This window comes from Onthophagus taurus, chromosome 2, assembly GCF_036711975.1.
Source record: "Onthophagus taurus isolate NC chromosome 2, IU_Otau_3.0, whole genome shotgun sequence".
In the NCBI taxonomy this organism is placed as follows: domain Eukaryota; kingdom Metazoa; phylum Arthropoda; class Insecta; order Coleoptera; family Scarabaeidae; genus Onthophagus; species Onthophagus taurus.
This window is the reverse complement of record NC_091967.1, coordinates 27,560,479-27,575,205: the sequence shown is the minus strand read 5'-3', so window position 1 is coordinate 27,575,205 and position 14,727 is coordinate 27,560,479. Positions and strand designations below refer to the sequence as shown.

The 14,727-nt window shown below is 31.8% G+C and overlaps 1 protein-coding gene across 1 annotated transcript; it reads left to right on the top strand.

The window, feature by feature from the left end:
* Positions 1 to 5,077: 5,077 nt before the first annotated feature.
* On the top strand, positions 5,078 to 14,594 carry LOC111429381 (integrator complex subunit 13 asun). Its single transcript, XM_023065278.2, has 7 exons — positions 5,078 to 5,486; positions 5,540 to 5,835; positions 5,884 to 5,974; positions 6,040 to 6,551; positions 13,510 to 13,738; positions 13,804 to 14,116; positions 14,184 to 14,594. The coding sequence occupies exons 1-7, from the start codon at positions 5,175 to 5,177 to the stop codon at positions 14,456 to 14,458; spliced, it is 2,028 nt and encodes a 675-aa protein (XP_022921046.1). The 5' UTR covers positions 5,078 to 5,174; the 3' UTR covers positions 14,459 to 14,594.
* The last annotated feature ends 133 nt before the right edge of the window (positions 14,595 to 14,727 follow it).

Genomic DNA, 14,727 nt, shown 5'->3' with positions numbered 1-14,727 from the left:
TTGTTGAGCAACTTCTATATTTTTTCACCCTTCACCCAATAGGTTCAATATCTTTATTTTATTTTTTAAAGTAAGAACCTTTCTTGGCCTCTTTGCTGCTCTTATGGATTTCATTTTAATAAAAAAGAGCAATAAATATATCGATACTACTATAATATTGCAAACTCAGCATTCATTACTTCAGTAGATGCATGCATCTAGCATCTACTGAAGTATACTTATCGTGCACTACATAAACATGTGATGCGCACCTTCACAATCAGCGTCGACATGTGCGTAGAAAATTTTGAATAATAATTAATAGAAAGGTTGGTGTTGCTTCTTCTTAACAAGTTTTTTTTTCTTTGGTTTAGTTTCTGATAAAGCACATCGTAAGTCGTGTCCTACGCTGAGCCGACTTCTAGATTTTGTTTTCATAGAAAGTAAAGTTGAAAAGCCGCTCTCACATTTATATGTATTACCAAATGGAACTAGAATTCTTAAAGTCAGCTAAAATAAAATATTCGCCCAGCATTTTTGTCCAAAACATAGATAGGTCATAATCTTGGAATTCCACCTTTAAGGTACACTACGTCTTCGCGTAGTTGGAGAAACTGAAGTTTAGCTGAAACATCTTTGAAGATTTCATCATCTGTAGAAAATGGTCTTAGTATCCATGAAAAAGCTTGACGATTCTCTATATCCGGGAAATATTGATGCAACGAATCAAACGCCAAGATGGTCACTTTCTGACAGTGAGTATTTTATATTTTAATAGGTAATTTAATTATAATATTTTTTATATTTTTTGTATAGTTTTCGGCTGAAGATGAAGATAAAACTTCGAAACCGGTTCCGATATAAATTAAATAATCTCTGCAAGTGTAAAGTTCATAAATTGTGTTTTATTTTCATATATAATAAGGATAAATGCTTTATCTTTTCTTTTTGTATAAAGATTCTTCTCTTTCTCTGTTTTACGATTTTCAAAAAACAAAGCTATTTCTTCGCGCATTTCAAACACTCTGTTTAAAACATTTCCCATTGACAACCAACGTACTTCAGTGTAGAACACTATTAGTGCATCAAATTTCGCACCAACTTTATGACATAATACTTTGAAAATTCTCGAATTTGTCATTAAACGCGCTCATCAAATTTGAAGGTAGCGTCTTAACAGCCAAAGCGTATCGGTATATCATACAGTGATAAGTTATCATTGTGGGGCAACTTGTTTGACGAATGTTTGAAAACCAGAACAAACACCCATCATGGAAGGCGCTCCGTCAGTACACACACTAACTAACGATGACCTCTTCAGATCATTTTCCTCAAAAAACTGTTTTAGTGTTAGAAATATATCTTCGCCGCGTGCAGTAGGAAACCGAAGAAGTTATTTTTAAAAATATTTGGAAAATATCCGGACCATAAAAACAAATCAAAATCATAAAAGTACTCTAATTACAATAATTCTCATACATTTATATACATTTCAGTGCCTCAGAGGTAAGGTGTGTTAAGTCACATTTTTTGCGTAATGAATTATCTCCACCATGTGTATTTGTTTAAACCTTAACCCATTAACTGTCAACTTTTTTTTTAATTGAAACTTGCCAAGTGAAGTACGTTAAAATTTAAAATCCCCGAATGGGGATCGTGCCAGCTAATGGGTTAAGTCCATTTTCAAATCTCTCTCCTTAACAATTTCGAGTTTGTACCTTACCATTTGTTTGTACTTAACATACCTTACCTCTAGGGTTGCCATTTTTTAAAAGTAACTATAGAGGAGATTCTTAAAAAATATATAGGAAATTCAAAAATTATAGAGGAGATTAAATTTTTCAAATTTCTGAATTTAAATTTATTCTGTGTTACATTTACATATTTGTCCGTAGAGTGAACTTTTTTTAATAATAATTTATCATTTTTTATATAGTCATAAAACTCTTTACATGTCAAATCATAATTTAACGTAATTAGTAATTCCGATTTTACTAAATCAACGCAAGAATTATTTCAGGTTTCGGTCCATTTGTTTCCCATTATACTAAAAATACGTTCCACATAAGCAGTAGTTGCAGGTATACTTAAAATAAATGACAGAATTTGTGAAATACTCGGCAGATCCTGTGTTTTACTTAAAATAGTAGTCCGTTTACAGGAGGTACTACTATTTTTAAAATTATCATCTTGAAAAAGTATATTTACAATTTTGTTTAAAATGTTTACTTCATCAAAGATTTAATCAATATTTACAATGAGGTTTGGGTTTTATAGCTTTTCAAGTAAATTAACAATATCGTGAAATTTAACTGGACTACTTAGCTTTAAATGTGACATTAAATATAGTAAATTATCAGTACTAAAGTCGAACTATTTTTTGATAGCAAACTTAAGGATAATTTAATGTTATTTTCAAATTTTGCTGTCTGACATCTGTCTAAATATTTTAATTTTTGCGTAACAAGATATCCAAAGTAATTTTGATCTAATCGATTAGAAAGTTTATCGTCTACTGTCTTAAAAATATCGTATACACAATAGCATCATAAAATATTTTAAGAAAATTTTCACAAAACAGCAAGTAAATTTCTGGGATTTCATTTTCTGGCGTATCTTCATATGTATCATCTTTTATAAAAAATAATTTTTTGATTTGATTGGGACAATCTCTCATGCTTCTGAAAAAGGAGAGCAAATGGTGCCACGATTTTAAAATTCTTTCTACAGCAGAGTACAAACTTAACCACCTGGTGGTGACATGATGTAGTATTTCTTGATATGAAGCGTTGTAAAATTCAAACATTTCTTTCAAGTTTTCTCTCCTTTTAGCAGATACTGAGAAATGGGGGTAGACCTTAAGAACTAAATTTTCAACATCATAATCTGGTTTATCTAAAGCATGCTTATCAAAGCTTCACACAGTTATGGAGAATGTGGGCATAGCAGTTAGCTTTAAATATATTGCCATTTTGTTGCCTTAAATGAGAAAACAGAGATTTATGTTCCCCAAAATTGGCATTATAATTATCTGCACTGAAAGCACTAACAAAAGCGATTGATAAATTATTAGATTCTAAACAAGCTAATATAACCATAGCTAATGCGCTTTCGTCAGGATTTTCTATAAGTCAAGCTTATTAACGACCCCATAGTCATCTTTAAAATATTGTACAGCTATTACAAAAAATTTCCTGTTTTTTACATTGGAGGCATCAATTTGCACACAATAAAATTTATTTTGTAAATCATCAAGAACTATTTTTTTAGCATTTGGGCCAAGAACTTTAACCGTAATCGCTTCAGACTTGGTACGGCCTAAATGCAGCTTATTTGTTAAACTTTTCTCATTACTCTTACTAAAAATATGCTTGAGCACTTTTATGCCACAGTCGAAACTATTATATGACAAATTGTGTTTTATGTTATGATACAGTAATCCTAATTCATTTGCAGCCACATTGTTTTCTTCTGGTGAATGATTTGGTGTGCAGAAAGTTGTTATTAAATTGTTATTTGCTGCCACTTTTGATTGTGTGATATGTATTTTCGCCAATTCATGCTGTTTTACCTAAACATATGAATATTTAATTAATAATGTTTTAATAATATTTAATTAATAATTATATTTAATATTTAATTATTATGAATATTATTATTATTAATTAATTAGTTAATTAATTAATAATTTAATTAAATTTAATTTTAACATATATTGTATGTATAATGTATTATACAACACATATTTGTATAGGTTAATTTGCTTCTTATACGCTTAGTTGCTTACGGAAGTTAATCCTTGACTTTTAATAGAAAAATCTTTAATACATAAAGTACAGGTGGTTCAAATTCGATGTCCGAATAGGCCAACTCGAAAACTATAAGAGTTAGAAGAAAAGTAGCTGACATGTCATGATCTCGTTATTCGAGAAACTGCTAATGCCGAAAACATCATAGCGCTATCGTCTTTTGTTTTTCCGCTAGAGGCCAAAATTGAAAATATCGTAAAACCCGCAAATGTAATTATCTTGGTTATTATTATAGGTGGAGTATTAATCATCAAATTCATCAAATTCTCTGTAAAAAAGTGTCCATATAATGTCGTAGTTATAATACTCCACCTATAATAATAACCAAGATAATTGCACTTATTGGTTTTACGATATTTTCAATTTTGGCTTCTAGGAGAAAAACAAAAGACGATAGCGCTATGAGGTTTTCGGCATTAGCAGTTTCTCGAAAAACGAGATCATGACATGTAAGCTACTTTTTTTCTAACTCTTATAGTTTCCGAGTTAGCCTATTCGGACATCGAATTTGAACCACCCTGTACACTAAGCATATTCATCAGTAATTTTAGAAGGTTTTAGCCATTTGTATGTGTTAAACCACTCTTTTCGATAAGTAGATTCTACTTCAGCTTCTTAATGAGTGGAGCTTTTTCTGGTTCTCGTCTATATTTGTATCATTTTCTTTTACTTCGTCACTCATCTTGATCTTATTATACTTTATATTAAATTTAATAGATGCAAAATAGTATATTATTATACTATTTTGCATCACTCAGGTTAATTATGCCACTCGCTACGCTCGTGACATAAACTTAACCTTCGTGAATAATAGCCCATTATATGCGAGTAGAATACTATGCTTTGTCCACGATTATTGAAATTGATTCCATAAATTTATTTTTTAAATAAATTTTTTAAATAAACACGCCCTCTGATGGAGAGTTTCGGTAACCACCGCTTAATAACAGACGTTTTTCTTTAAATAGAGAAATAGAGGAGGATTGAAGAATATTACAGAAGGGAGGAGAGAGCCTGTTAAATAGAGGAAACTCCTCTGAAATAGAGGAGAGTTGGTAACCCTACTTACCTCTGAGGAACTGATTTGTATTTGGCACATTTACTAATATATATAGCAATAAACAGATGGCGCTACATCCGATTTAATATTTTAAAAACTTTTCTAAATGATTATAATTATAGTAACAATTAATATAATATTTCAACACCTTACTTGTATTAAATAAGGATAATATTTTTATTAAACAATCAAATTAACAAGAATGATTATCCTACGTCAACGAACTACATACGTCACAAAACATAAACATATGAGCGACATAACCTAAAAATGCGAAAAATATATTTAAACTAAACTGTAAACACGACAAACATTTTGAAGCAAAAATGGCTTATACGGCAACAAATAAGATGTTCCCGGCGAATCACAAAACGGTGTTCGTTTTAGATCACACTCCATATTTTGGAATATCTTGTGAAAGCACAATCGAGTTCGATTTTCAAAAAGGTCGAAATACCTTCATTCCTATACAACCAATACATAAATCATTATGGACATGTAGTGTTGAATCTGCTATTGAATATTGTAGGATTGTATGGGATTTATTTCCTAGTGGAAAATTGGTTAAATTCATTGTTAGTGATAGTACTTCACACAGCTTAAACACTTGGAGTCATTTACAACAGAATACAAATAATGTAACTAATCTAGTAAAATTTTGCACTTAAATTATTTAATCTTTTTTTCTAAGATTATGAATGGTTTGGCATTAATCGGAACTCCACCATCTCCACCTCAAATAAGATCACCAAGATCTTCAGGCGATTTCACAGTTTTACATGGGCTCAGATCTGCTGTTGAAGCATTAAATGAATCTACAGATATCCAACAGGAGAAAATCAATGAGGAAAGTGGTGTTAAAGTCATTAATAGAGGTAGAATAATTTGTATAACTTCAGCTCGAGATAATGAAAGTATGAAGAGATTAGAAGAGATCATGCTTGGAATTTTGGAGGGACAAAACGAAACAGCCAATAATTCAGAGAGGTATGTTTAAAGTCGCCTAAAATAAAATATAAATTACTTCTTTTATAGCTTAATTCCAATTGATCACTGCCATTTGGTTATTTTAAATACATTTCCCATTAATGTAGAGTCTCAAGTATCTAGCCATGGACCAAAAATTGTATGTAAAATTATTAAAATTTAAAACTAAAAATTTATTAAATCAATTTGTTGAATGTTTTAAAGCTATCACCAAATTTAACAACAGAGGTTCATCCAGTGAAAGCTACCCAAATATCAACTAAATTATCTTCATTAATTCTTCAACATTATGATTTGGGCAGTACAACTGTAACAGGTATTCCAATGAAAGAGGAACAAAACGCAAGTTCTTCAGCGAATTACGACGTTGAAATCTTCCATTCAAGCGATGCCCATGCCACCATTTTAAAGGGAACAACTTCTTGCGATGCGACGACGATAAAAACAGTCAAGGAAGGTTTTGAATATGAAACTGTAACATTAAAATGGTGTACCCCGCGTGGTTGCAGCGCTGCAGAGTTACAAAATTGCACCAAGATGCATAGAATTACTCCTGTGGATGTGAATTCTCGACCCTCTTTATGTTTGATTAATTTTTTGTTGAATGGTCGTAGTGTTATGTTGGAGATGTTGAGGAAGACGGGAGGTAAAATGACAAGTCATTTATTGGCTGCTCACGGTGGGGAGATTTTCATTCACACTCTTTGTACTGCTAGGTAAGTGTATATTATATTTTGAGATAACAAGTTGTGTTTGTCAATCAGTCATAGCAAAATAAATTTATATTAATATGATGATGTTAAAGAATTAGGTGGTTATTAGATTATTTTGCGTTTGTGTCACATCAAAAATGCTATAAAAAAAATGTTAAGTTTATGTTAAAATTGTTTGCCAAGTAATCACTTATATACAGATGTCTCAGCGAGACCGGTCATTAGACGTTTCTGGTGTTCTGGCCAAAATAAAAATTTGAGAATTCAGATTTAAGTATTATCAATTGCGTTCTCTTCGACTAAAATATTTTCAGGTTTCTAGCACTTCCGGTTATACCGGAAGTCGCCACCAGTGTTCCATACAGTGTTCCATTTTTTTAAATGGAACACTGTATATTTTTACATACAGTGCCTCACAAAAGTATTCGGAAAGTCTTGTTGTCACCCAAAAAATGCAAAATACGGTGTTTATTATTTCGATTTTGAGATTAAAAACATTCTTTTATTACAAATAAAGTCTCATATCTTAGACAGAACAAAAATATGATATTAATACATAATTAATACCTAATTTATACATTAAACTGTTATGAATATAGTCACAAAGGTATTTGGAAATTTAAAACACAGTAGGCTATGTAGGTTTTTTTCTAAAATTCTACTACATTACACCAAGGTCTATAGAACATAAGGTTACCCAATACCGATTCTCCTCCTCTGAGAGGCAAGGTGGGTCAGTGACGTAGCTGGTTCTATGAACAACACAACATGATGCGAGGTTTAAATATTTTATATAGACTGTACCACAGTATAGGCACGTATAGGCTTTCTTTTATTCTGACTATATCGAACCAGTGACGTCAATTTGCGGGGTAATAATCGATACTACAGAGGCATAGGGAATGAGGTAACCTTATGTTCTATAAACCTTGCATTACACTACATTAGCAGACAAACACGCATTGCTGTAGGTTACCTATTCAATCTGAATGTAAAGTTTTGGTGAATCATTTTTGATTTAATTAAATTCGGAGAGTGGTGTAAAAAATGGGAAGAAAATCAAAACAGACCACGTTTGAGGAAAGAAAAATAATATTCAATCTGCGAAGGGAAGGTAAAACGTTGCAAGAGATATCAAACGCAACAAATAGAAGCGTGTCAACTATCCATAGCATTCTGCAAAGGAATTCGCTTCAGTTGGGACAGCGATCGGGAAGGCCTGCAAAACTTAAGGCTCGTGATAAAGCTGTTAAAGCATGTCAGTAATGAAACTGTGCGACGAACTCTTAGAGGTGCTGGTTACAATGGGCGTTCTCCACGTATAAAGCCGCTTATAAGTGAGAAAAATCGGAGGAAGCGTTTGCAGTTCGCAAGAAAATACGTAAACCATGGCACCGAGTTTTGGTCAAAAGTAATCTTTAGCGATGAAACCAAATTTAACATTTTTGGGCCAGATTGTGATAATAAAGTTTGGCGAAAAGTGAATACCGAAATGGATCACCGGCTCTACATTCAAATATTAAAAGACAATTTGAACGCTAGCGCCAATAAACTCGGACTTTCGGGTCGTTGTCTTGTTGAAAGATGTAAGAAACATACAGCCCAAAATACAAAACTTTGGATTTTGTACAACACCCCAAGTGTTTTAGGAACACCGCCTCAGTCCCCGGGCTTCAATCCGATTGAGCACTTGTGGGCAGATTTGGAGCGTGCCATCCGAAAACATGGAATTACATCAAAAGATAGACTTAAAACAGTAATAGTCAAAGAATGAGAAAAAATATCAGGCGAGAGAATACGAAAACTAGTGTTTTTGATGCAGAACAGATTAAGAGAAGTTATTAAAATGAAAGGATATTCTACCCGATATTAATTAATTAAAAAAAAAAGTTTTACTGAACTAGTTTATTTTTTTACGAATACTTTTGTGACGTGATTCAACCTCATTGTTTAGTAAACTGCTGTTTTTTTTTTGTATTTATGTTGAGATAAAGTTTAGTTTTTACGTTTCAATAAAAGTTTATACCACTATGAAATAATATTGATTAAGTTTTTGTTTTAAATGAAAACTTAAGGAAGTTGTTGTTACTCTCCGGTCCCATAAACTGATTTCCGAATACTTTTGCGAGGCACTGTATTTGGATTTGTCTGTTTTCAAGGCTTATGAATAACTTTACTTTTTGCAATTTGATTCAGGCGTTCTCGAGTTATTCGAATTTTTCTAGAAAAATCTGCTCTATTAATGTTAGGTATAGGACATATGTAGTATAAAAGATGTAAAATGAGACACCGAAGACGAGTAAGTAATAAAATATGGGGTGTACCATTTAAAAAAATGGAGTTATGGTACTTCCAAATTTCAAAAAATTAACGTGCCACAGTAAAGTGACCAAACGTTCTAGACAGTCGTTCTCGGCACCAAAACATACTCCATCATGTTGCTTAAACATGTTCTGAATCCTAAATTGATATCCCAAAAATCGAGTGTTCTCTGATTTTTTTAACAAATGTCTGCTGGAGCAGATTTTTCTGGAAAAATTCGAATAACTCGAGAACGGCCGAATGAAATTGCAAAAAGTAAAGTTATTTATAAATTTTGAGAACAGACAAATCCAAATATGTAAAAATATACAGGTCGATCCACTTTAAAAAATAAAGTGGGTGGGACTTCCGGTATAACCGGAAGTGTTAGAAATCTGAAAATATTTTAGTCGAAGAGAACGCAATTAATAATACTTAAGTCTGAATTCTCAAATTTTTATTTTGGCCAGAACCCGAGAAACGTCTAATGACCGGTCTCTCTGAGACACCTGTATATACAGGGTCCCGTAACTCAACGTTAAGTGGGCACCTGGTGAGACTCCAAGCCATACCTGTTCTGGTAATAATAAGAAAAAAAATCCATGTCTCTTAGTTAAGTGGTAATAGATATATTTTTGAAAATGCTAAAAATCGTTCCCGGTCATATCTTCAGGTACTATATAGTCAGAAATGTTTGTAATTTAATAGTAATTTTTTTAATAATGTATTCCTTATGAACCATGCTACTACTGAAATCAAACAACAAAAGTCGTTAGTTTTGCAAAAAAAATATTAGTTTGGTTGAGTTAAACTTGAAAGAATTTATGTCTATTAAGTTTGACACACTATTTCTAAAAAAAGGAGTACTGCAACACCCTTGGCTATTTTAAAAGATAGCTTGTTTAGTCAAGATTCCAAAATGGTATCAACAACCTAACACTTACTATTTTTCTTTTCTTAAAAAATATTACTGCCAGTCTTTCTGCAAAAAACGCGTTATTTAAAAAATTCATACTTTCGTATGTTTTCCTTCAAAACAATTTAATAACTTTATTAGAAGATGTGCCAGTCAATATCTACAGAGAAGTGTGGTTTCAACAAGATGGTTCTCCAGGTCATTATGCTTGTCCTGTACGGGATTGAATACAGAATATCCCAAAAGATGGATTGAGCGTCTTGGTTCGATTACGTGGCCTCCTCATTTTCTGGGCCTACATCCCCTTGATTTCTTTATTAGAATTGCATAAAAGAAAGAGTGTATTAAAAACCGATTGGAAATCTTACCGAACTGCGCCACAATATTTATACAGCAGCAGAAGAAATAAATGCAAAGCGATTTAGTAAAAATTTTATAGTAAAAAGATTTTTTCTGCGACGATGCAGAGCTTGTATTAGTTCCGACGTCAAACAATTTGATCATTTGCTTTCGTTTTAAGAAAATAATGCAATAAAATTAATAATAAATAAATTAATAATTCCTTTTGTTTAATTTTGTCTTTAGGTTAACCTTATTCGAAACAATCCTTTTGCAAGACATAAGAGACATAAGTTCGTAGATATTGAGAGTAAATACAAATAGCATACGAAAGTATGAATTATTTAAATAACGTGTTTTTTTATGAAAAGAAAAATGGCAAGTGTTCACTATTTTGGAAACTTGACTAAACAGGCCATCTTTTAAAATAACTTGCCAAGCGTGTTGTAGGTACTACTCCTTTTTTTAGAAATGGTGTGTCAAACTTAATTTAAACAAAATTAATTTTTTTTTGCAAAACTAACGACTTTTGTTGTTTGTGACTTCTACTGGGTGCCCCTCAGAAGTGGCTCACCCCCATATTTTTTTTATTATTAGTGATATAAGAAAACCATTTAGAATGCATAATGAGGCCGTTAAAACGGATTATTACGACATGAAATCATTCTCTTTGTACTTCCGGTTATACCGGATGTGAGTACTAATTTCGCTATTTTTTTAAATCTATAATTTTTTTTTCTTCCCTTGGCTCGACAGCATAATTTCACATAACTTTTACTTGAAAAAATTTTCAGGATCGCTTATAATTTTAAAATGAAATGAAAAATAGTCTCACTGCGTTCATCGCTAAACGACAGACCACGCCATAAAAAACACTGCTTCTCTTTCATATAAAACAATATACTATTTTCATTATTTTTAAACGTTTTAGTAGCTTCGGAAAATGTATTACAACTTTTGACGCATAATAGCTAGGTTAATAGTACAAACTACGCTATGCCCCTCTTGATTTACTATTTCTCGAACAGTGATCACTGCTATGCTTTAGTCAGTGATTCTTTTTTAATAATGGTGTAAATTAACAGTTGTATTAAATTAGTTTAAAAAAAAACGCGATCAAACAATTAAATTTAATTCAATTATAAGTTCAAGAAAACTAATTTTCGATTTCTACGTCTCGATTTTGACATAAATGTTAATTTACACCATTATTAAAAAAGAACCACTGACTAAAGCAATGAAATAGCAAATCAAGAGGGACATAGCATAGTTTATACTATTAACCTAGCTACTATGCGTCAAAAGTTGTAATACATTTTCCGAAGGTACTAAAACGTTAAAAAATAATAATTTTTTTTTCATAAATTATAAGCGATCGTGAAAATTTTTGCAAGTAAAAGTTATGTGAAATTATGCTGTCTACCCAACTAAAGAAAAAAAAAATTATAGATTTAGAAAATACCGAAATTAGTACTCACATCCGGTACAACCGGAAGTACAAAGAGAATGATTTCATGTCATAATAATCCGTTTTAACGGCCTAATTATGCATTCCAAATGGTTATCTTATATCACCAATAATAAAAAAAAATATGGGGGTGAACCACTTCTGAGGGACACCAGTATAATAGCATGGTTTATAAGATTATAAGGAATACACAGGTGCAACTTTAGCAATTATTGGATAGTCTTTACGTAATTCGTTAAAATATTCCGAAACTCCTTGTAAATCTACAGCAATCGTTAATACATTCCAGAATACCTTAAATCAGGGGTCGGCAACCTATTGAAACGGAAGAGCCAAAAGGTACAATTTACAAAATTTCCCAGTTTTTAAAGAGTCACTAAAAATTTTCTTTTCAATGTTATCGTATTTAATATTAGTAGCTTAAATACATGTTAGATTTTTGATTTAAAATAAACGGCTTTAAATACGAAATAATATTTATTCTTTATTCTTTTGAAAGTTTTATTAAATCTGGCTTATAACTTGTTGTTTTAAGTACGACTCTAGATTGTTATTTGACTTCTAACTTTACTTTTTATTATATTCATGCAAGAGAACGCTTGCTCGCACGAAAGCAAAACGTTGCAATATGTTACCTTTAGAAAGCTATCGCACTTTATTATGCAGAAGTAGATCAGTAAACTGGCTATCTATTTCTTCAAGGAAATCTTTAAACTAGCGATGGTAGAGTGTTTTTGCTAAGATGCTGTTAATAATCTTAATTAGCAAGTTTATGATCTCAACTATTTCGGCCAGAAATTTTTGGGCACAAAGCGCTTCTTGATGAATTATGCAGTGAAACCCTCTAGTTACCCCTCTATGTATTCATGTTATACTTCTGGCTCCATCAGTTGCTATAGAAACGATTTTATTTATGTCGATTCTATTCTATCTTCTCCACGAGTTTGCCTTGAGAGCGGTAGTAATCCTAGCAGTTTTTTTGGACCTTAGGATGACATATACCTGACGAAAAGGGTAATTTGTGCCGTGTTTTTTATGTCGCAAGACTCATCTATACTCACGTGATAAAGCAGAAGCTAGTTGAATGTCTTGCACTTACCTATGTGTTACATTTGAAGACATTTTAGCAGTTGTATCTTGTACTGTTTTAGCAAATAATGGCAAATCTTTGATTTTTTTTATGATTTCTGCTTTGTTTTTAAAATCACGAAACAGTTCTTCAGGTGCACGTATAAAACATTCTTTGACGTAGTCCTCTTTTTGCAATTTGACTTCTTATTGTGTGCGAATTTTTTGTGGTAAACGAAACAAGTTGGAAGGCCTGATTGAATTTTCGGTTTTCTTCTTCAGTTAAGCGCTCACGTTAAGCGGAGCGATTTGTAATTAACAATTATGAAAATAGAAGCTATTGATAAATTAGGTACTTGAAAATATATTTTCTTATTTTTTAAGGGTTTTGATAGTAAATTAATATAGTAATTAATGTTTTTCGTATGGAACTGGAGAGCCGCAACTTTACATCAAAAGAGCTGCATATGGCTTGCGAGCCGCAGGTTGCCGACCCCTGCCTTAGATAGATTTTACAAACCGAAATTCGTGAAAACCTGTTAGCAATCTTCTAAAAATCTTGGAAATATTTAAAACGTCTTAATAATACAAATAAATTCCAAATAAGTCACCGTTTCTCCGTTCCAGTTTGGAACTCCTTTCAAACTTTTGGATTTCCTTGGAAATTATGAAGCTTGAAAATCTTTCAGAAATTTTCAAATCTTAGGCAATATTTAAATCCTTAATAATCTATCAAGTCCTCAGGAAATACTTGGAAGATATAAGATAATTTTCTTATTAATAAAGAATTATTTTGAATATGTGATATCTAGTAATATTTCTTGGCTTTTTGAGTTTTATATTAACACATTCTTCTTATTTTGGAAAAGGTCAGTATTAGAAGATCCACCTTCGATATCTGAAGGTTGTGGAGGACGAGTTACAGATTATAGAATTCCAGATTTTGGATTATTCATTCAACAGAATAAGCTACTTTCTGTGAAATCGAATTATGGCGCTCAACTTCATCCAGTTCAAAGAATGAAATCCCGTCTTAGCAGACACACCAAATATTGGCCTCTGACAATTAGTTCGACTTTGATATTCAATTTAAAAGGGGTAAGAATTCACTTTTAATATTATTATTGTTATAGAATATTATGTATTTATACTTTGTATTTAAGAGTTTGGAACCTTTACCCAAATTAATCACAAAAGAAAAGCTCTTCGACGAAGAAGTAAATCAATGTAAACAAGTTATCTATAATTTGTTAACTCAAGAAACGAAACACGAACCTTTAAATCTACCGAATATCGGTCAAAGGGGAAGCAAAGGTGGTCAGAAGCGCGAGGAGCAATACAAATTGATGTGGAACGAATTGGAAACATTAATTAAAAATAATTTACACTCAGAAAATCATCGTACTATTTATAAGGTTTTAATTGAATGTCATAAGTTTAACTTGGACGGCGACGAAAAAATGGAAGTCGATCAAAGTAAGATTAATAGTAATTATTTAATTCGATTATTATTGTTAACTTAATGTTGTTTTTATGAAAAAAGATTTAGAGCAACGAGTTTCTGTAATAAGAGCCACAACAGATTCACCAATGTCTCCACCACCATTAACTACAATTTCGGCGAATTTAACAAGACAACCCAATCTAAAATCAGGGACGAAAAGTTTATTAGATATCTACATGGAAAAAGAGAAATGTAAATCAAGGCCTGAATTTGCGGGAATTTTAAATAGCGATGGTCCCGTTACTAAATTGTATTCTAATTTAAAAACGGACGATTGGGCACCGCGTGAAGGATCAGGAATTCAAGTAGAATAAGAGTAATCATTAGGAATAGTAAACATGTGTATGTACTTTAAAATGAAATACATGTGGGAATGTGAAATGTCAGTGGGTGTTTAATGTTACACTAAAAATTATGAATTTGTACAGTAATAAATAATCCTGACATGTATATCTTAATAAGTAAACATGCCTATTAGTATACAGGGTGGTTCAGTTTTTAATTGGGAAACTTTACTAGAAGCGTTGACTGAGAAATTTAACAAGACAGGGAAAATAAGTGTCGCAGCTGCAATCGTGTTCCC

What these genes read in the sequence shown, in the direction of transcription:
- LOC111429381 (XM_023065278.2), top strand. Translation starts at nt 5,175, where the DNA reads ATGGCTTATACGGCAACAAATAAGATGTTCCCGGCGAATCACAAAACG. An exon ending in CTAGCCATGGACCAAAAATT is followed by an intron (nt 5,975 to 6,039) that starts GTATGTAAAATT and finishes AATGTTTTAAAG; the next exon opens with CTATCACCAAATTTAACAAC. An exon ending in CACACTCTTTGTACTGCTAG is followed by an intron (nt 6,552 to 13,509) that starts GTAAGTGTATAT and finishes ATTTTGGAAAAG; the next exon opens with GTCAGTATTAGAAGATCCAC.